General features: G+C 41.3%; 1 protein-coding gene across 1 annotated transcript in view; it reads left to right on the forward strand.

The window, feature by feature from the left end:
- The window catches only part of ell (elongation factor RNA polymerase II), a 37,986-nt gene extending 23,217 nt beyond the window's left edge, over positions 1-14,769 (forward strand). The window contains exons 4-12 of the mRNA XM_046049862.1: positions 1,042-1,205; positions 2,309-2,559; positions 2,693-2,817; positions 7,241-7,322; positions 10,023-10,635; positions 11,113-11,179; positions 11,612-11,783; positions 11,908-11,952; positions 12,042-14,769. Coding sequence (XP_045905818.1) covers positions 1,042-1,205; positions 2,309-2,559; positions 2,693-2,817; positions 7,241-7,322; positions 10,023-10,635; positions 11,113-11,179; positions 11,612-11,783; positions 11,908-11,952; positions 12,042-12,146 — 1,624 coding nt within the window. The 3' untranslated portion in view covers positions 12,147-14,769. The remainder of the gene's footprint in view (positions 1-1,041; positions 1,206-2,308; positions 2,560-2,692; positions 2,818-7,240; positions 7,323-10,022; positions 10,636-11,112; positions 11,180-11,611; positions 11,784-11,907; positions 11,953-12,041) is intronic.
- Positions 14,770-22,321: the final 7,552 nt, after the last annotated feature.

Below are 22,321 nucleotides of genomic sequence, written 5' to 3' on the forward strand. Positions count from 1 at the left end.
CATAATTGGGACTTTGGCTCCAAGTAGGAGCTATTAGATTTATAGATGTAACCCTGAGGTTTATTGGCGTTGCACTGGTAAATGATGCACTTTGCCTGTATCACTTTTTTACACTTGTTTTATTGAAAATGAATGGGGTAAGGGACACACAGCATTAAATCAAAACTGACCTTTCGCCCATTATTCTTCAAATGTAGAATATATTTGCGCACAGTTGCAAGATAATAAAGAAGTTGTTATAGAAACAGTGCATATACATTTTAGTTTTTGATATAGGCTTTGGAGATGTAAAAATACATTTTAACTTTAATATTTATAACACTGGCTCTTGCAGCAATTTCTATAATGACACAAGACCTGCTCATGATGTGGGCCCATCTCCGTCTATGCTTCAAACCCATTTAAACTCATTCTGCACAACATCGCTTTGCTAACACACGGGAAAGGAGAAGGAAGTAGGAAAAAAAAGCTAGGGAACAACAATATTCTTCTGCTTCTCTGAATTTGTGACCCCATTATTCTGAAAATATTTTTAACAAGTGGGTCAGGTGGAGTTCATCTGCATCTCTGACTGGATCCTAATCACCCCTCGGGTTCCAATCTAAAACCCAAATGACAGAGCTCAGCTTCCACTGACTGCGCCAGCACCATCTCATTTTCTGCCAAATCCTCATCAAAGTGGAGGGGAATCAAAGAGAGATGGAAAGTCAGGAAAGAATGGGATTTGATGCGGTAGTGAGTCGTACTGTGGGAACCCACAGTTGGATGGAAATTGAAAAAATAATAGTTGCGCCCTCAGGGTGTTTAATGGATCTCAGCTGGGCAGGAATGCACACTGAAGGGATGGGTTATTGCGAATAGTGAGAGATTTAAATGTAATGCAGAGATTTAACTCGCAGTGGCCGATTTTATCTTCAGTATTTTAAAGCAGCACCCCCTAAAATATAACATGATATTGGTTTATTCCCTGCCTGTCTCTCCCCCTTACTCCCTCTCTGTCCCGGTCTTCCTCTCTCACCGTCTTCCTCTTTGTCTTGGCAGTGAAGGGAGCATTCAGCTGGATTGTTTGGGTGGAATCCAAGACAAGATTACAGTATGTGCCACTGACGACTCCTACCAGAAGGCCAGGGAAAGTATGGCCCAGGTTGAGGAGGAGACTCGCAGTAGGAGTGCCATTGTCATCAAGCCTGGGGGAAGATATGTAGGTGAGGAGACATGGTACAGACACATGCAGACCACCAAACATGCACCGGTCAGTTAGACTTTTTCTATAATAACTATTAGATGTTTTTTTATAATGACTCAGCTTTTGGTGGATGGAAAAGAGATTTCCGTTGAAACAGCCTAAAGGTGTTAACAGGCGTGAAGAGTTTCTGTACCCTGCAAACATCCAAATGGATTCTGTGTTTCTATACTGGTGAATGGGTTCACATTGCACCAGACAGGTTATTTGGGTCTGGGGTTGAATGGCACAGGGCCAGCTTGCCTCATCTGTAAACCAGGACCTTACTAAATTTGATGATTGTTGTTTCCTCAGTGGTGCTCAAACATATAATGTGCCACATGCATGCTGATCCTCTATCTCCTTAACCCTATGAATGTAATTTAAACACACAGAGGCAGAAATGCCCCCGGGCTTTCTGACTTCTTGTTTTGGTCTCTGACCTGCACTATAAAACACATTGAGCTACAGTTGAAGTAGAGCACCACACCAGCCCTGCCTCATTGTCCGCAAAGAAATAAATCCAGGGTAAGCCTATTCACAGTTAGCAGTGAGTCAAAAAGTGTTTAGTCCATGTGTGCTGTGGAGCCGAAGAGTGTCTCAGGTCTCAGTAGGAGGTAGCACAACATTCATCTGAATCTGAATCACCTGGGGAAAAAAGTCTCTGTTGGAGAAGATGGTAATAGCTGACATTTGTAATGGAAGGTTTGAGTTCAGGGTGGAGGTGGAAGGCATAAAGATCAGCGCGCGATACATCTATTGTGAGTCTGTCCGCCATTAGCACTCACTGAGTTAAAAGATGTTGACAGAAATAAATATTTCTTTCTGAGATTGCATAAGAACTGTACTGAAAATCAACGACAAATTTGTTTTTTCTTTAGAATAATTACATGATGATGATGATTACAACTCTAGAAGTGCAACCTACAAAAATAGTTAAAATAAATACAATTGTAGATATGGAATAGAAAATTACTTTTGTTGTTTGAAAGAAAATACTGTGATTACATTGGTAACTTGTTTATTTAGAAATCTGCCCTTGCAAACTCTTCCTTCACTTCTGTAACTCCTCCATACCTTTTTTAGGTAAGAAGGTTCAGATCCGGAAACCGGCACCTGGCCTCTCAGACGTTGCCCCGTTACGGAGGACATCTCGGCCTGTCATCATATCTAGCAGCACGCTAAAGAAGGGCACAGCTCAGCACAGGCCGCTCCGAGAGCGTCTCATACACCTGTTGGCCCTCAAGCCTTACAAGAAGCCTGAGCTGATCCTGAGGTTGCAGAAAGATGGCCTCTTGCCGTTAGACAAGGACTCCCTGGATAGCCACCTGCAACAGGTTACACCGACATTCATTCCCTCAGTATTTTCACCTTGTGTCACTCGCTTAGACCTCACAGTGAAGCTGTCCCTTCTGATTATCCTCAAATACAGAGGAAAGTAAACTCACCCATGCCTTTGTCATTTCGTAGGTGGCGAACCTGAACGGGAGAGAAAACATCTTCACATTGAAGGACTTTTTGTATAAGGAAATTCAGAAGGACTGGCCAGGCTACACAGAAGGAGACCAGCAGCTTCTCAAGAGAATCCTGTTTAGGTATGTCAGATGTGGATTACTCTCACTTCTCCAAAGTTAACCTATACTGATGGTGATTGTCATCAGACATAAATTCAGAGCAGCTGAACTGTTATTTTAAAAACATGGATATATGTTCAGTAGGGATGGGGATCGAGACCCTGTTCCAAAAGGACCTGGTTCCAAAACTTCTCAAAACCCGAAAATCAATAAGGTTCGATCCAACGAAGGTTAAAGTCAAGGGCAACTGGACTTGGTTCCAGTATCTTCAACCAAGTCCAGTTGCCCTTGATTTTAACCTTCGTTGGATAACTATGACCTGGATGACTGAGAATCTTCATAGACAATAAGGTTCGAGTTTATCGATACTGCTTCCGATATTTGCGGGCTATGATGTAAAGTTATGTCTTGAGCGTCAAATGTGATTTAATTTGAAATGCAATGGATAAGAAAATCATCAGGCTGCAGTCTGTGCCTGCTCTGTCGGCTCCTACACACACAACACACCGCAGAGAGAGAGGCTGCGCCGTCGTGGTGGAATACGGTGAGGGTGAAGTTGGCTCCAAACTACTATAACGTTAATTGATGACAGCTACGCTCGTTACTGTAAGTACAGACAATAAAACCTTCGCAAGTAAAAAGACAATACTTTTATCAATACACCTGTCTGTAAGGTAACGTTAAACATGTAGAAATGGTTAATTTAATCATCTCTGTCTTCAGTATCTCATCCTGTATGTTTTTATACAAGCACAGCTAACGTTAGCTTGGCATTAGCCAAATGTTAAAAACAAGCTAAATAGAAAGCTGTCTGTCTGGAGCACAGACTGGTCTGTAGTCTTAAAAACTCAGCTGCTGGCTGACACACACCAGCCGGGCCTCCTTCTACCTGGTTTATGTTACCTGCAGCCAGCGAGAGAGGACGAGGGACTGATACAGACTGATGTTATTCATTCTTAACGCCACTCGCTACTTGTGATGTCAGTAATAAAGTTAAAGAGTTTGCTGTTGTAAACATTAATGTTGCTGCTCTAGAAACAACATTTAGCTGTATTTAAAATATTAAATTAAAAACAACCAGACAGTTAATATGCACACTTCAATATATGTTTATTTATCGCAAGTATGTCATCTCAATATATACCCACTCAAATAACCCTCAGTAAATAGTAGTAAAGTATCGATAGTAGTATCCATAAAGAGTCGGATCGTTAAGCAGTCTCAATAAGAAAAAAAATTAACGATCTCAATAAGTTAAAATTAACAATCTTCATTCCTAATGTTCAGTGACATATTTTGCAGTGAAGTGCATGTATATTTACACATGGGTGTAATGTGTATATTTTGTTGTCTTGCTTATACCAGTCTACTGTTCTCTCAATGGTCATTTTTTTTTCCTCCTCTTTTATTTTTTTTATATAACACTGATGTCAGTGTTATGGGAGTTTATTATGTAATGTTTGTGAATAGGTCTTACAGGTCACCTATTATACCGGCAGCCTGAGGTCACTTAGATTCTGAGAAACAAACAGCTGATACTGTAGCAGTGGATTTCATTTCAGGCTGTTGTGTAGTTTGGATTTGAGACACTGCAAAGCACCTTGTTTTGTCTTTTGTGTTGACTCTGACGAGAGTGAGGCAACGGGATGATTGCTGTGGTATGTAAGAATTGTGGAGTTGCCAAGCATTGTAGAGAAACATCCTTCCTATAAAGGAATGACATTGACAAGGAATGACCCCTTTTTAAATATGATTAGGATAAGTAAGACTGTCTTGGTTTGGTTTTTATGCACAGAATTATGTAATACCTAAGTTTGGATGTGCAAGACTTCCAAATCCACCTTTTGTATTTGTTAGAATGGCAGGTGTGTCCCCGGGAAGATTTCGTGTGCGCTCCACTGAATTTAAACTTAGTGTTGTATTTGTTGACAGCATCAGCCGCTGACCTTGTTCCCAGTGGAAAAATCTGGTTTCTCAGGATCTGGGACACTAAGGAAAAGCGAGCTCCCAGCTAGCTATATATAGACCAGGCAGCAATGTTCGGGGGGGTGTGTGTGTTTACATAGTGGACTCAAGAATAGCTCCTATTCATGATAAGCTGTGTTTTACCTCTGGTGCAACTCTAAAGGCAGCTAGTGTTAACACTGAATGACGTGTGTGTGTGTGTGTGTGTGTGTGTGTGTGTGTGTACATCCTTGTATTTTGTATGTAAAGGCATGCATAATGCACACATACTTGCACCCTATTTGTGTCTCTCTCTGTTTAATGTACCTTGAGCTCTGTTTGTGAGTTTATCAGCTGGATAACAACCGTAGCCTCCCACCTAATACCACCTCCCCCCCACCCCAGCTCCTCCAGAGTTTTTAGCTGATGCAGTCAGTCACGCAGGGGGAGCACAGCAACATGACTGGAACGCACATGATGCAACACTGTTCCAGCACATGCTGATCCATGTGTGAGGTGGCAGCGGTCCAAGGTTCAGACATAATCGGTCCGCCTGCTGTCTCACTCGTAGAACCTGCCTGTGCATCTGACTGTCCCCAGCACAGACACACCCACACACCCTGATTGAACTAGGGTGGGGTCTTGACAAGACTCTATGTACCCAACTGCCCAATTTGATGATGTCATCAGCTGTGGCATCTTTTTTGGCATCATTAAACCAGAGCTAGGACTGTGTGTTCATGCAAGCATACTGGAATTTACTTTTTAATCATGAACTCTTTAACTGCTTGTGAATAGGTTGTGTTTTAAAACAAGACTGGATCAATGGGTTAGTTGTCGTGCTTAGGATTAACTTAGACTTGGCTGAGGTGGTTAACGCTGTTTATCTTGGTTGGATAGCTGTATATTGGCACAGCACTTTTGTTTTGACACTTCTGCTGTGCGACAGATCCATCTGGTCGATAATGAGGCCAGAGTTTAGTGCCTCATACCCAGTCTCTGTTCACACCTGGCACTGAGATGGTGCTTAGCTGATGTAATACAGGTGTGAATGTTGCACAGTTACTCAAGCCTCTTGTGGAGGTGGTCAGGGATAGTCGTGTCCCTGTTCCCATTTTATTACCGTGTAGTCAACTTTGTATTGTGCATATTGTCTGATGAACCTTCCAAACAATACCATCCACAAAGTGAGCTGCAGTACAATATTCTTTCTTGCTCGCTTTCTCACTGTAGAGTGTCATGCCACTTTCTCACATGTCTTGAACTAGCTGCCAAAATTGTTCAAACATTAAATAAACTTGAGATCATACTTGTGCTTCTGTAAAAACGAAAAGACAGCAAGATTGTGTTAAAAGTGCTGTGGAATACTCATTTTCAGGTTGATGCTTGAAACATTATTACAGACACATTATTCAACTCTTTTTACACTCTGTTTGAACTAGCTTGCTTGGTTAGCAGGGTGCATCTGTCATTCACGTTAACAGGCTTAAAACAAAATAAAAACAAATATGAATACAACATAAATACAAACACTCTAGCCTGATTGATAGGTTGGCATGGTAGCGACTTGTCAATCACAAGGTAGTCCCGCCCGAAAGTATACACTGCTTTATCGTCTATTTTCCTCTAAATAGGACCATAATTTATTAAATGATCATTATGCTGTATTGAAGAAGACTTGAAACTGATGATTGAGACCATAAACTAATTATGAAAGTGTTTGCTGAGGTAATAAATCAAGTGGGAAGTTGGGTCATTTTGCTATTATTTCTAATGGAACCAGACTTGTTTTTGCATCAAGGAGGAGTCTCCCCTGCTGGCCGTTAGATAGAATGCAGGTTTGTGGGACTTCGCATTCGCCTCACTTTTCAGATCCGGAGGTGACCCCTTGGTCTGAATGTCCCATCTTAGCTTTCAACTATGTCAAGGTAAATACAGTTTTTCAATTCTATGGCACCTTGAAATATCTACAAATAAAATTTAAGACTGGTAAACGGATAATGACTGATGAAACATTTTAGGATTGCCTTCGAAATAAGGTGTGTGTGTGGGGGGGGGGGGGTTTATGAGGAAATGCTGCTTGTCAAGTAGGTCCTCCTGTGCTCTGTTGTCATAGCTACCCACTCCGTTTCACAAAGCAACTGTTGTAACTTGGTTTTTCATGTCCTCATACATCTCTAGAGTTAAGCTTGTCACTGAAGCAGCTATATAGTTTGTGCTTTTGGTTTATATTGAGGGCAGAAATTGCTGCAAATACATTTCTGTAGCAAATTCTATAATGGCTTATCTTGTGATGTGTTTTACCCAAATGTCTGGTCAAACCAATCTAGTTGAAGCCTCTAACTGTGTAACGTTAGTGCCAATGGAAATGCTGCGTCACCTCAACAGGTAGTAGTCTACAGGCGTAGATAAAGTGGTGTTCCTGGATTGCTGGTATACAGTTTAAATTCTGCAGAAAAATTATATCAAGCTTTTCTTGTGCATGTGTTCACTCTTTTAGGAAACAGGGCCAGGCCCAGAACAGCTCTGCACCGCCTCTGGAGAGCCCGCCCAAAGAGCTGGCCAGCAGCTCACCATCTCAGGTGAGCTCCCTGTTCCATCTTTTACAGGTCTCCGACTCCCACACACTTCTCCCTCCCGAAGCTGCCACTCTGCTCTCAATTTCCCATCTATAGTGTAACTCCTCTTCCCCTGAGGCTTGTGAGGGATGATATTCTCATGATATTTCAGAATTGTAAAAATGTAACGACAAATTTTTCAAGTCTGTTTCGGTCTTTTGAAAATAAAATAACCCTGTGGGAGTGCCTGGTTTTTATCTTTTGGTTTCAACAGTGAAGCTATACTCACCAGCCACTTTTATTAGGTACACCTTGCTAGTACCGGGTTGGACCCCCTATTGCCTTCAGAACTGCCTTAATTTTTTGTGGCATACTTTCAACAAGGTGTCGGAAACATTCCTCAGAGACTTTGGTCCGTATTGACATGATAGCATCACGCAGTTGCTCCAGATTTCTGTTGCACATCCATGATGCGACTCTCCCGCTCCACCACATCCCAAAGGTGCTCTATTGGATTGGCCTCTCACTGGATATCTTCTCTTTTTCGGACCATTCTCTGTAAACCCTAGAGATGGTTGTGAGTGAAAATCCCAGTAGATCAGCAGTTTCTGAAATACTCAGACCAGCCCGTCTGGTACCAACAACCATTCCATGTTCAAAGTCACTTAAATCCCCTTTCTTGCCCATTCTGATGCTCTGTTTGCACTTCAGCAAGTTGTCTTGACCATGTCTACATGCCTAAATGCATTGAGTCGCTGCCATGTGATTGGCAGATTAGCTGTTTGTGTTAACAAGCGAATGAACAGGTGTACCTAATAATAAAGTAGCCAGAGAGTGTATTTCTTCATTTTATTAATTTCTAAGCTGTAATTATGATTAATTTTGAGACTTTCAAACTGCTCGATGTTACTTCAGTAGAGTTTAAATACACTCTGTATAGCTAATCTTTAACCAGAGCTTGTTTGCTTTCTGCTGATGCAGTAGAGATGGTAGGGGAATTGTGGGAATCAAATTTTCACCAAACATGTGTATTGGATTATTTTTTTTCCTGCATTTCCACCAGTTCACCAAACAGCCTGCTAACTGGGTTGTCCCTATAGTCTGGTGGTTTCTGGTATTGCCCATGAAGGTTTTATTTTATTTTTTATTTTTTTCTAAATTCCAAACTGATTTGTGTTTCCTCTCGTCAGTGAAGTGCACATGTTTTCTGAACTGGTTCCAGCTGACCAGTATTACTTTCTAATGGTTTTTATGGGCTCTTTCAAGCAAACAAACATTGCAGGGGTCAGCAAATAAGCATGTCATCGGGCCAAATTTTTTTCAAGTCATTAGATGGCAGGCCAGAACATAGTCAATTTATCATTTATGGTCTTTCAAATACTGTGTACCTGTTTAGCTCAGTCAGTAGAGCACAGGACTGTTGTTTGAAAGGTTGTGTGTTCAATCCCCACTTGCTACTTGTATTATTTTCCTCCCTTTTCAACAAATTGATTATGAAGAGATAGATTTTACATGTTCACAATTAAGCATGTGCAGGAGTGTGTCCCTGCCGGCCATTGGTCCACATCAGCCTATGGACGCTTATTTTCATTTCCCCAGTATCTCCAGGCAGAGGAAATTCCTGCGTTTCTCACTCAGGGGAATCTGATCTCACGTTTTCTGACGGCTTTTTCAGAGGTGTGTTAAGCCAGAGACTCTTTTGAATTTCCTTCAGAACAGAAAAGTAAAAGCTCTCAGTTAAACACGACATAAAGTACTGCTGCAAAGATGTTCTTGGACTTTTATTTTGTAGGCACAACCACTTAAGAGGAAGTGATTATGTGAGTAACTTTTGCTGTCATGACTGAGATCTGTTTCAGCACCAGCCGCTATAATTAGTTTTTATTGCCGATATTAAAGTAATCTGGCCATTATTATTGCTGGCGGGTCAGCTTTGGCCTGTGGACCACCTATTGCCGACCACCGATGTATTGTTTGCATGCGTACTAAAGCTCTCTGTTCTCCTTTTTTCATTGCTAATAAAAAAATTTTTTTTCATATTCCTTGTCCTGCTGCTCCCTTTTTAGGTCAGTCCAGACTCCCGAGTTTACCCATTGTTCACACTTCCATTAGGTAGAGGGAGGAGGAGCTGCTCTGTTATATTAATAGCTCCTTCCTCTCAGGTTCTTCTCGCCTCAGACACCTACTGAATGCCTCTTCCTTTCCCCTCCCTCCCTCAGTAAACACAGCACACAAACGCACAAGCAAACAGTACCCCAGGCTCTTCTTTAGATTCACTGGTATAAAAAGAGGGAACCACAGCGAGACCATGTCCACACAAAGATGGCTAAACCTGAAAATAACTTGGGTCCCCGCTAGCAAAAGTTTTCCTTTCACACTAGCATATAGAAGGGTGGGACATGTTAGCATGTCAGCGACTCCCAAAGACATTAGTGTGGGCTGGGTCAAACATGGCCTCTCTGTAATGTTATCACTGGTATTGTGATATTCTATGTTACTGAGAATGCAGATCCTCTAATGTGCTTTCTTTGTACTCTTTCTTCTGTGTTTGTGTAGCTTTCTGCATCTATCTGCTTATACTAGATCCCCTCCTCTGTACGCTCAGAGCATTTTTTGTTTGCTCTGATCTGGACTGCAGTTTTTCTCTCACTCACTCTGAGGTGAATTGAATTGATATAGAACCCTATTTTAGGTGATGTTACTAAAACTGTTCTGCTCTGCCAGAAACGTCCTGCTGCTGACTTCATCGACCCTCTCCTCAACAAAAAACCCAGGATATCTCACCTCGCCAGCAAGGCTGCAACAGCCCCAGTTAATGGCAATCTCAGTTCCTCCAACGGAAGAGGAGAAGCAGGTGGCGGCACGCAGGCAGCCGTGGCGGTTTCGGTGTCGGACGGCGCCATGACGTCCAGCTCCCAGCAGCTGCCTGTGCTGGACATCCCTCGTCCCTTTGAAGCACTGTCGGACGTAAGCAACGACTCCAGCCACAACGGGAGAGATTGTGACTCTCAGGAAACGGCGGTGTCCGAGAGGCTCAGCCAGCCTCCTTCGCTATCCTCGGGGGCAACGACGCTCACCGCGCCCAGCATCGGCACATCATCGCCTGCGGACACAGGCCTGGATGGTCCTCGGGAGAAGAGTCCTTCAACCTTCAACAACAAGTCCAGGAAGAAGTCAAAAAAGCATAAAGACAAGGAGAAGAGTAAAGACAAGGAGAGGGTGAGAGAAAAGGAGAAGGAAAGGAAGAATCGTGAGGAGCGTGTGCCTGAGCCTAATAGAGCCTGTGAGATGAGCCCAGGAAACCTCAAAAGCAACAGTATTCCACACAAAAGCACAGGTGAGAGTAGCACACACACGCGCGCGCACACACGCATACACACACACGCATGCGCGCACACACACATCTTGTTCTCCTGCACAAAATGTCTTCAGTTTCACAGCTCTTACATCAGATAAGATTTCTGAATAAAAGTATAACTTCATGTGCGGATGGACACCAGTTAGTCATCACTGAGTAGGTGACGCATCATGTGGCCAGTTTGCGACTCACTGATTAAACGGAGACCCCTGCTGTTCAGCTTCATGCCTTTAAATAACCTCAAATACACACCTGTGAATACAACTGGCAGACAGCATCTTTAGAGGATTACACGTTTAAGAGACTAATTATGTAAACAATAATTAATTATCATTATAAATAATGAGCTTTTGGGGTGTCACCTTTCCAGTTGCACCATGGCAGGTTTCATGCAGAAGCGCAGCAAAGATCTTATTCAGATGAATGACATTTTGTATTTGTGTGATCTTGTTTCAGATCTGAATGGGATGTGCAACAGTACCAGTATTCCTTCGTCATCACCTGAGGTGGCAGACTATTTATTGTGAGTATTTAACAAGTTCCGGATTCAGTAGGTTGCACAGCCATGCTGCTAGCTAGAATAGTTTGATTTCTCCTTAAATTCATTGGAGTGAATCAGAGGTTTGCCTCCTGGAGGAAGAGATGTGAGGTAAAAGGGGCAGGTGTGTGCTAGTGTTTTTAAGAACAGGAAGCTGGATATTGTAATTTGGCCAGCTACCAACATGATTAACTGTTGCAGCAGTGGCTATGATGCACAGCTCTTTTATAATACTTAAATTTCCTGCACAAGTGCCCGATTTCCGCCCCTTTTCAATTTTGTCAAATCTGAACACTCGATACTCATGTTTTAGATTTGTTGTGTCTTACACTTTCTGTGGATAAAGAAAAGAGAAATTAATTTCATTGGTTTGTGTTGGTACCTTTCGTTAAGTCTTTTCTGTTATTTCCCTCTCAGGAAGTACACAGTGATCGGCTCTCCAGAGCAGCGTCAGAGGTATAAAAACGATTTCAATGCCGAGTACAGTGAGTACCGGGGTCTGCATGCTCGGATAGAGGGCATCACTCGGCAGTTCACTGTGCTTGACAATGAGCTCAAACAGCTCCAACACGGCACAGACAAGTACAAGGTAGGTTCCCTGAAGGACAGAAAATATCTCGAGTAACTAAAGTGATGCTTTATTTTACTGGTTCATTATACAAGATATCCATTGTATTCATACTACTTATGCTTTTTGTGTCTCTTCTCTTCAGACAATCCACAATCAGATACTTCAAGAGTATCGTAAAATAAAAAAGGTACATTTAAGTCCCACTGTAACAGATCTTGATGGCATAGTGTCCAAGTAGATTATCAGATTGTGACTGCTTTCTCATATCTCTTGCAGACTAATCCAAACTATAGCCAGGAGAAGAACCGCTGTGAATATCTACACAACAAACTGGCACATATAAAGAGACTTATTGCAGAGTACGATCAACAGCAACTTTAAAAGTAGTTACTAGACATTGTTTCCCTGTTATCTCTGGAAACCAAGCAGATAAAGGAAAACTCTGGATTCTCATGAAAGATGCCATGAAGGGAGTATTCCCCTCATTGGGGCCAAAGGCTCTAGTGAGGACTTAATAGGACCCACAATCTTTTACTCTCTCTTTCTTCTTCTATTTTTTTTTCCCGTTTCTTTTTGGACGATGTGGTTGTGCCTGGAGTGGCCAGGTCGGCCTGTGTAGTTACAATGCATCCAATGAAATCTCAACAGCCCACCCCGCTTATTGTGCACAGAGGTCTGAAAGAGTCAAAGATGGACATTTTCCCACTTTCTCTGGAGATATCCAAATAATCTTTCCTGCTTTTTGAAACTGGAGTCAAGGGGATGCTGATATGAAAACTGCAGAGTATATGCCAAATGCAACAAATTTGTTTTTGAGTAAAGAGAAGTTTAAGTGAATGATACGTCAGTTTTCCCGAGATTGCTGATCGAATGGCTGTGACGTTGAATTTATTTCTGTTTTTGCTTTTTATTTATTTTTGTCACTTAACTGGGGGGATGAGTCTGTTTTACACTCCTCAATATCAGTTCTTCAAAGCTGTCTCTCTTGTTTTCTGTCCTCACATCTTGAATGTCAGCCAGTATTTTATTCAGAAGCTGCCTTGCCCATCTAATTGTCAATCTTTGTTTTTTGTTTTTTTTCTCTCTTTTAAAGAGATGCAGATATATTACTGTTGATTAAATCAAAACAATGCATCTAAATGCACACAGTCAGACACAGGTCTGTGCGCTTGGCTTTTCTTTTCTAAAATCATGTGCATATGTCTTAACAGAGGGAGACGTGTGAAAGTTTCCAGTCACTCTTTAATTCTCATTGAACAGTCTCCTCACTCAGTCACGGTGAACTGCAGTGCTTGTTCATCGGTTACGGCAGAGGTCCTTGTAGTTATTATTTATCATATTATATCAATGAAAAACTAGATTTAGCTCTTAATTGGTTGTCTTTCCAGTTTAGGAAATGGTGGTTTTTGTAGCAATAGAATTTTTAAGTTATCTGAAGATCTCATTGCCTGTTGTACTCTTCATAGAGAAGATCCTCTAATTGTAAGATGATTCAGACAGAGGATGCAGATCTGCAGGTCTTTTCTTCTCATCTTCAAAATATTTAAAACTTAGGACATATCAGATCTCTGGATCAACCTAAGTCATAATTGTCCCCTTTAGTTATGTTAAAATATTGTTTACAGTGTCCTTTAAGAAGATCTTTTGTTTTGTCTGCTCATCGATCCACGAGTCCACCGAGACGACTGTTAAGATGAAGCCATCCTTGATCATCTTCCAGGTGGGGGCCTGTCGGAGATGGAAGGCTCGCCTGCGACCAGTTTTTGCCTTTTCAAATGTGATGTCAGATATTTGCAGAGGTTGATGTGAAATCTATTTCCTGGATTAGCTCTCCTCTCTGAGAAGCATCGAGGCAGATGCACTCGACGTGTCCGTAGACGAATTAGAAATGCTGTATAAGAACTTAACCTGACATACGAGTGAGCCGGGTTTAGTCAGCGAATGCATTTCTTATATCGACCTTTTTATGTGAATATGAAAAATCAGCACTTTTTCTCCTGATCTTGCTGTTACCTGGAGGTTTTGTCCAAATGACTTTTCTCTTTGTCCATCAGAGTGCATGCTTTATGAATGTGTTACTATGAACAGTCTTTGTATCTTTACTTGGGGAGGGGGGAGGGACTGCCCAAGGATATCAAAATCCAAGCAAAGGCTTAGTCCAGCAGAATTAGTATGTAATCAATTCGACATGGCTCTGACCAGCATGTATACCAAAGTGCTTACCGAGTGGGATGAAACAAAACGCTCTACCAAATGTTGGCAAAGGAACATGCTGCAGTATTCTCTACTTCCTGTGATCATTTCTTTTGTAAGAATTTATCATCCAGTGGAAAGTTTCTCAGTGTTCTTTTGCGAGAAGTCAGAGGAGGCTCCTTTTGCTCCAGATGGGATTTGCATGAATTGGCTCAAGTGTTTCAATGTTTAAGTGTAATGCCAGGTTTCGGATGATATCACTCTCCTAATGCAGTCACTACATTAAGGCCAAATGCGCCAAGACTCATCACAACGATGCTGCGGGGTCTAGACTAAGGCTGGGTCTGGGACTCTGATGTCTGAGGGACATAAAGGTGAATGTCTCGTTACCAGAATTAACACCCACAGCATCGTCCTGTACTGCAGCCTTTAACAAAGACACTTTTCACTATTCTTACTGTATCTTGTTTTCTAGGAACATTCTGACATGATTACTGTATTGCGCCTCTATTATGGTCAACATCCATTGTGATTGAGTACAACACATTTTGCTCCGCTGGAGAGCAAACTGTTTGAAAGTAATGATATGCCAGCACAGGAGTACCATTGTATGAGTTGATTGTGCCAAAATGACCTGTTGTATAGGGTTTATTTTCTTTTTCTCTTAGTATGTACATGCTGCTGTATAAGCAAAGAGGGCTTTGGAGAAGAGTCATGAAATGTTGGCGCTAAAACCCAAAGCACGCTTTTTGAAAACCATAAGGGACTGAGACTGAAATTGACCTTTGTTTCAATAAAATTCTTTAAAATACTTATTTGTGAAATTCTGAACCAGTTGTTGCTGTCCATTGTTGTAATGAAGTTGAAATTTAGTTGCTGCATAGAAGACTGACGTTTTTGGTTTATCGTGTGTGTGTGTGTATTCTTATAACAAACTATTTAAAATTGTACATTGTTCTGGAGAATAACTGTATTGGACAGTTACATCATGAATCCAACATACAGTCAGTATTGGATTAGACAGAAGCACAATTTTTATGGGATCATGTCTTGACATTTTGGTTCTGACATAAGTCTCCTTTCGGAAAGTACACAGAGCACCTATTTTTAAGGCCGAAAACAGGTTTTTGGAAGTACGGAGACAAGTCTGGATATGCTATAACGTAAAACTATTATAAATTTTAAAAAAAACAAACTGTCTGCTTACTTGATGGAGCTTTCTCTTTGTCAAGTCCAATTAACCGTGAAGAAAGTTTTCTAATACTTCTTTACAATTACTGTAATGAATGGAGGATGTCCTGTAGATGGCAGCAGTTTCACATAGTTTCCAAAGCCTTGTCACAGGGCTGGCACACCTTGTTTTTGTTTAAAAAGTAAAAAAATATATAGAAACATCCGGATCCCACTTGGCGGTGTTTCCCCTGAGCGGTAGACCTTTACTCACTAACTCAGGAATCAGTTTGATCGCAAAGGATTGATGGAGAAGTTTAAACCATTCCTTTTGCATTCAGGGTGTTAGTGCAGTCTATAGTTTTCTGTTTGTGTTTACCGTGTCTAATGGGCATACTCTTCTAACCCATGAATGTGTTATTTACTGCCAAGTCTGTGGTTTGCATTGAAACCTGGATCCTAAAAAGGCCCTGGCATAGCAGTGTGTGCAGAAGATGCTCCTGCAAGACAACAGAGGGGACGGGCTCGCTGTAATCTGACACACCGTGAAAGATCCCAGAAATCTACATAGCGACTGTGTTCCAGTTGGCCAGGCTGAGCTTTGCCTGAGCCTTGCTATGCTGCTACTGGCTCCCATCCCAAAGTTGGCCTCAGCGCTACTCAGGGAGCTGGAAGGGAGAGAGGGGGGAGGGGGGGAGCCCGGTCAGCAAGTTCACTGTGGCAAGCTGCCAACTCTCCCTCTCCTCAACATACAGCAGCATACACTGACCATGTTTACACACACGGCAAAGAAACGGAGAGCTTGCCTCTGTGTGTTAAAGGTTTTACTAGTCAGACAGGATTTACGTTGTCTGGTATTTCTGTGCTGAAATGCAGAGAGGGGCTCTACTTGTATTTAGATCCTCTGCAAACAGTGCGGGTCAGTGCTTTAATGTGTGAATGTAGGCCACGGTTGAAATAAAGGTCAGTCAATTATTTGAGGTAATCGGTATGTGTATTAGACGAGGGAATTTCATAATAGATTTAAAGTAAAATGGGTCACTTTTTCTACGTAATCTGCCCATCTCTACATCCAACCACAGAAACCGCTGATACTGGGCTCATACATGTAGGTTGATAGGCTAAGAGAGAAAAACATTTCTGGCACCTGAATTGTGGGCAGCTCAGAAACCTATGACGAGCACATAAAAGACAAAGTACAAGGAAGCATGGCCTTTATATTATATACAGTAAAAACCGCCTTTATATTGTCGCATTTTAAAAATACGATCAGTAAAATGAAGGCTGAAGTGAATGTAGTAGCAGTATATAAAATATAATCATTGTGATAACTGAAGTATCATCTTGGGGGGTGGTGATGGAGCAGTGGATAAGGTGCTTGCCACTTGTTGTTCCAGAGGCGTGTGACCTCTGAGATATTTAGCAATTGTAAGTCGCTTTGGATAAAATCGTCAGCTAAATGAGTAAATGTAATCATTTTGTGAGGGTTATGGCACCTGATTTCAGACTACATGAACCAATACAGTGTGACAGAAATTCATTTTGCTGTGTCAAAGAGCCAATAACGGTGCTCTACTATATGCCTTTAACAGTAACCCTCACAATTGTTCTTGCTACTCTGGTGTCTGTAGCTTTCTCTGAGTTTGATTAAGTTTTGTACTCCTGGTGCAGAGAATTGAACACACAACAGTAGTCATGCACACTTGTGTCCACAGACCTGCTGGGGAAGTGAGCGTTGAAAGCTCCGAGCAATAACCAGGTCTGCTGATTTACTGCCAAAGCCAGCCAATAATCCAGATGATAAACATTTGATTGCCTCTTGTTCGTTCTGCAGCTTCTGTGTTTGTGGCAGCCCACTGTGTCCTCTTGTTATGGATCCGGCATTGCTGTCTCTCTGTGTGGGACAGTGGGGGATTCATAGTGACTGTTATGACCTTCGGTGTCACTTTTAACAGTAGAAGGACTCTTCCCCCCTCACTGCTCATCTTGTAGTACTGACAGTAAAGCAAGTCAGGTGGTGTTTGTTCTGGTCATACTGTTTAATACAATTGTAGGGATTTTTAATTGACTTGAATTTTATGGTTGATGGTCAAGCTTTTCAACTATAATCTCGTGTCACGTTCAGGCTGCACATGACTAAACCGTCTTCCAAACAATACTGGCTCTGTTGTAGATTGCCATGCTGTATCAGCCAACTTTTCTGTGAAGGAGCTGAGGACACATTCTTTCACCCCTCTAACTGAGCTGTAAAAACATCATTCTGTAGCGCTGTTTGTCCGCTTACCCTTACGTTTAAATTCTTGTCCTGTCAATAAAAATGGAATCTGATTGCCTAAAAACCACCGCAGGTAATATACTCCTCTATACTTGTCTTTTGGTGCATAAAATAGCATTAGCATATTTGCATGAATAATGTGTAAATATATGTGTATTTCAAAGGTAAACAAGGTTAATTAGTGAAGTGAATTAGTGTTAGTCACTCTAAATTATTCTTATTCCATATGTTTTTTATGTAGACTTCTACTTCAGCATACTTTCAGCTACAGACACCTCTCGAATGTCAAAATGTTCAGAAGGTAAAGCCATGTGCTTCCACTCAGCTTTTTTCAGCATCCAGCAATGGAAGTGAATGGGAGAAATCTTCAAACTTATTCATCTTTTCATTTCTACTGCCTCAGCATAAAGTCCTTTCAGCTTCATACTTTTTCTTTAAATATGTTTTATGGGCTTTTTAGCCTTTGTTTGGAAAGGACAGAGAGAAGAAGGAAATGAGGGACAACATGCTGCAAAGGGCCCCTGGCTGGAATCGAAGCTAGAAGAAGGACTAAGCCTTGCACATGGGGTGGGTACTCCACTGAGCCACCTGCACTCCTCAACTTCATTTAAATTTTAAACAAGTCATAGAAGTTGAACTATTAAACTTCTATTCAGCTGTTTAAAATCTTTTTCAGTTTTTGAATAATCACGGTTTAAGTTGTATGCTCTTTTCATTCGTTGTTTATATTGAGGCATGTCACATGACCGATGAGGTCACCCGCCGATGCTCTTCTGCTGTTTGGCTTTTTTCAAAATGATGACCCCGTTGCTCGCACAATTTTCACTTGTCAAGCATAATTTACACATCTAAATGTGTCCACACAATGTCACTATTAAAAAGGACAATTTTTAAATTTTCTGCCTCAAAGCACCAAGATGGCCCTCAATTGTACTCATTGACTCCAATGTTACTTTAGCTCTCACTCTAGAGCAAAACACAAATGTTCCGACTTTTTAACCTCAAATTTAAAAAAAAAAGACAATAATAAATTAAAAAATAAAAGTAGTCATTTCTATTTTGTGTCTCGTTCGAGTGGTAGGCTACCTCGGCAGTAACGGCTTATTTTAAGTGGCTGATCACACTCCAGCACTTTGTGCCTCTTGGTGATTTTCTGTTAAGCTCTTTTATTCGGTAGTTGGGACCCCTCTCTCTCTTCTTTTGAACTGTTAATAGATTCAAACCTACAGCTGTTTCAGGTTTAATTCAAAATTTCAAATGATCTCTGTCTCACACACAAACACACACACACGTGCCTTCTCCAGCCTGCGGGTTCACCTCAGAAATAAGCCTCAACCAGGAAACAGGAGATTATCTGTTTTACTGTGGAGCCCCCGGACGGTAACATGAGCAAATTCATTTTAAAGACTTTTATTAATCCATAATAATAACTGAAACTGGGGCACCAGGAGTAAACCCTCACAGCCCCAACATCAATATCTATGAGCTACTGTGCCGCCAATATACAGTACCTATCTCACAGCTGACATTTTTACTTATCACATACAAGTGTAATCAACATCATTAGGCGTGTGCATTCCATATAGGCTTGCCAGTTCTAGGACCCAGGTGTTGAGCTTACTGGCACACACTGCTGTCTGCTGCTACATGACTGAAGGTCTGCTATGGAAGAGAGAGAGAGAGAGAGTGCAGATGTGCTCCATGGTCTGATTATGTGTGTTGGTCATTTGTAACAGCTCACTTTGCAATAAATTGCAATGCAAAAACACCATTAGGCCAGAAACTGATGATAATGATTTTGATAATTAATATTGTAAAATATTACAATAAAAAATTAAATATAACAATATAATGTATTAAATAAACAATATAATGTAATAAATTATCATTGTCTGAAAATGTTCATGATCTGACCTGACTGTGTGACCGAAAGCCTGACTTTCTTAAAGTGGAAGTCAGCACGGGGTGCAGTTTGTCATAATAATGTTCAACCAACCAGTGATAGAAAGTATATTTAAGTCTGCATAAATCTTATATTTATTAAAGACTGCGTAGTTTAATTAATTGTTTTGATTAGGGAAATAAGTTGAGGTAATTTCATCAAGGCTTAAAAAGATCTTATAAATATATAGTGTTATCATCCAGCTCTACAAGCTCCGCATAAATATTATTGAGAGTTGTAACGTTAACTCAGCTCTCATGAGCTGTGGGATGTGTGGGTCTGGACTTGTCAGCAGTAGTATTAGGTATTAGGGTAAAAGTTTTGTAGGAATACAGGCCGATGGCCTGTATTCTTACACTGTTCCTTACAAACTGACAGGATGGCAGGGAGGGAGACGAGACGGTGACAGCAACAGCATGGAGTTTAGTGAGGAGGATGAGAGTAGGAAGAGTGAGTGGGAAGAGGTGGTGAGAGGGAGTAGAGTCATGAAGGTAAGTAGCTGTAGGAGAAAGGAAAAATGACTCAGGTGGAATGGAGAGTGAGGGGAGAGAGGGTGAGGAGAAGGACCCAAAGGCATGGATTTTAAACGTACTGGTGAGATTTGAGGGACAGGAGGGAGTAAAGAAAGTTGATCTGCTGAAGCTAACAAAAATCAAGATGGAGAAGTGAAGTTTGTGAGAGTTTTTGGAGATGGAAACGTGTTCATAGGGTGCAACACTGAAGTGCAGATCGAGAAGGTATAGAAATTGGAATGCTAAAATGAAGAAAAAAATAAAAATAAGTGGAGTAGAGAAAAGAAGAGTGAGACTATTTTGATAGTCTGAAACAAAACTTCACCCAAAGGAGTTATACTTTGGATTCAAGAAATACAGACTTAGGGAGTTTCTACCAAAGCCAATGAGACACTTTAACTGCCGGAAATGTGGCTAAGGAGTGCAAAGGGACAAGAATATGTGGAAACATGAATATAGGAAGTGTGGAGAGGAAGTAAGACCAAAGTGTTGTGACTGTGGATGGAATCACAGTGTTGTGTATTACCACTGTGAAGTGTTGAGAAGAGAGGTGGAGGTGCAAGAGATTAGCGTGAAGGGAAAAGTTCAGATGGATGACAGGGGAAAAACAGATGAAGGAGCACAGAAAGGAAGGTGTACTTTAGATCCTGTAATATTGTATCTCACAAAAGTGAGTACACCCCTCACATTTTTGTAAATATTTGATTATATCTTTTCATGTGACAACACTGAAGAAATTACACTTTGCTACAATGTACAGTGTAAATTTGCTGTCCCCTCAAAATATCACATCACACAGCCATTAATGTCTAAACCGCTGGTTTATCTTGGTCTCATCAGACCACAGGACATGGTTTCAGTAATCCATGTCCTTAGTCTGCTTGTCTTCAGCAAACTGTTTGCAGGCTTTCTTGTGCATCAACTTTAGAAGAGGCTTTCTTCTGGGACGACAGCCATGCAGACCACTTTGATTCAGTGTGCAGCGTATGGTCTGAGCACTGACTGTCTGACCCCCTACCCCTTCAACTTCTGCAGCAAAGCTGGCAGCACTTGTATGTCTAGTTCCCAAAGACAACCTCTGGATATGACGCTGAGCATGTGCACTCAACTGTGGTTGACCATAGCGGGCCCTGTTCTAAGTAGAACCTGTCCTGTGGAACCTGCCACCATGCTGCAGCTCAGTTTCAGGGTCTTGGCAATCTTCTTATAGTCTAGGCCATCTTTATGTAGAGCAACCATTCTTTTTTCAGATCCTCAGAGAGTTCTTTGCCATGAGGTGCCATATTGAACTTCCAGTGACCAGTATGAGGGAGTATGAGAGCGAACACCAAATTTAACACACCTGCTCCCCATTCACACCTGAGACCTTGTAACACTAAGGGCCCTTTTTTTCATTTAATTGCAATGGTAGCGCCGCATTTTTCCAACCTGGTAAAAATGCCATCAGTGTGACGAGACGCTGGGCGCCTTTTCCGTGCTGGGCGCTGAGCGTTTTTTCCAGACACCGAGAGTTGCGAGCTGCGCTCGTCACTGTCACTTTTAACCCAGCTGTCCAATCACAATGCAGGAGGGGCGGGACAAACACCACACCGAGCACATCTGATCTTGAATGACATGATGTGTTTCCTCGCCCGTAAAATCTCATAACCCCACTTACAGACAATCTTTGCTCTCATGTTTTAGCCTTCTCTTCATGCTGAGCAAGGGCCAGAGCAAGTAGGCCTTCATACTTTGTGGTGACATTTTTACATTCAGTAAAATTAAGTAGCCTCGTTGCAGCACATCACCTTCACTGATAGTATGTATAATAGCAACCACAGCATCTCGAAAAAAAACACTGTGCCTCCAAAGCGCTCCCTAGTGCTCCCAGCTAGGCGTTTTCAGAACAGCAGCTGGCGTTTTCAGCTGGTAAAAAACACTTTGGTGAACAGAGGCCCTAACGAGTCACATGACACCGGGGAAGGAAAATGGGGAATTTTCACTTAGGGGTGTACTCACTTTTGTTGCCAGCAGTTTAGACATTAATGGCTGTGTGATGTTATTTTGAGGGGACAGCAAATTTACACTGTTATACAAGCTGTACACTCACTACTTTACATTGTAGCAAAGTGTAATTTCTTCTGTGGTGTCACATGAAAAGATATAATCAAATATTTACAAAAATAATAATATTATAATAATATGTATATCAAATATATAATAATAATATGTATATCAAATATATAATAATAATATGTAAATCAAATATTTACAAAAATGTGAGGGGTGTACTCACTTGTGAGATACTTGTGTGTGTGTATATATGTGTGTGTGTGTGTGTGTGTGTGTATATGTGTATGTGTGTGTGTATATGTGTATGTGTGTGTGTATGTATGTGTATATATGTGTGTATGTATGTATGTATGTATATGTATGTATGTATATATGTGTGTGTATGTGTGTGTATATATATATATATATATAT

The sequence above is a fragment of the Micropterus dolomieu genome, linkage group LG05 (assembly GCF_021292245.1).
Source record: "Micropterus dolomieu isolate WLL.071019.BEF.003 ecotype Adirondacks linkage group LG05, ASM2129224v1, whole genome shotgun sequence".
In the NCBI taxonomy this organism is placed as follows: Eukaryota; Metazoa; Chordata; class Actinopteri; order Centrarchiformes; family Centrarchidae; genus Micropterus; species Micropterus dolomieu.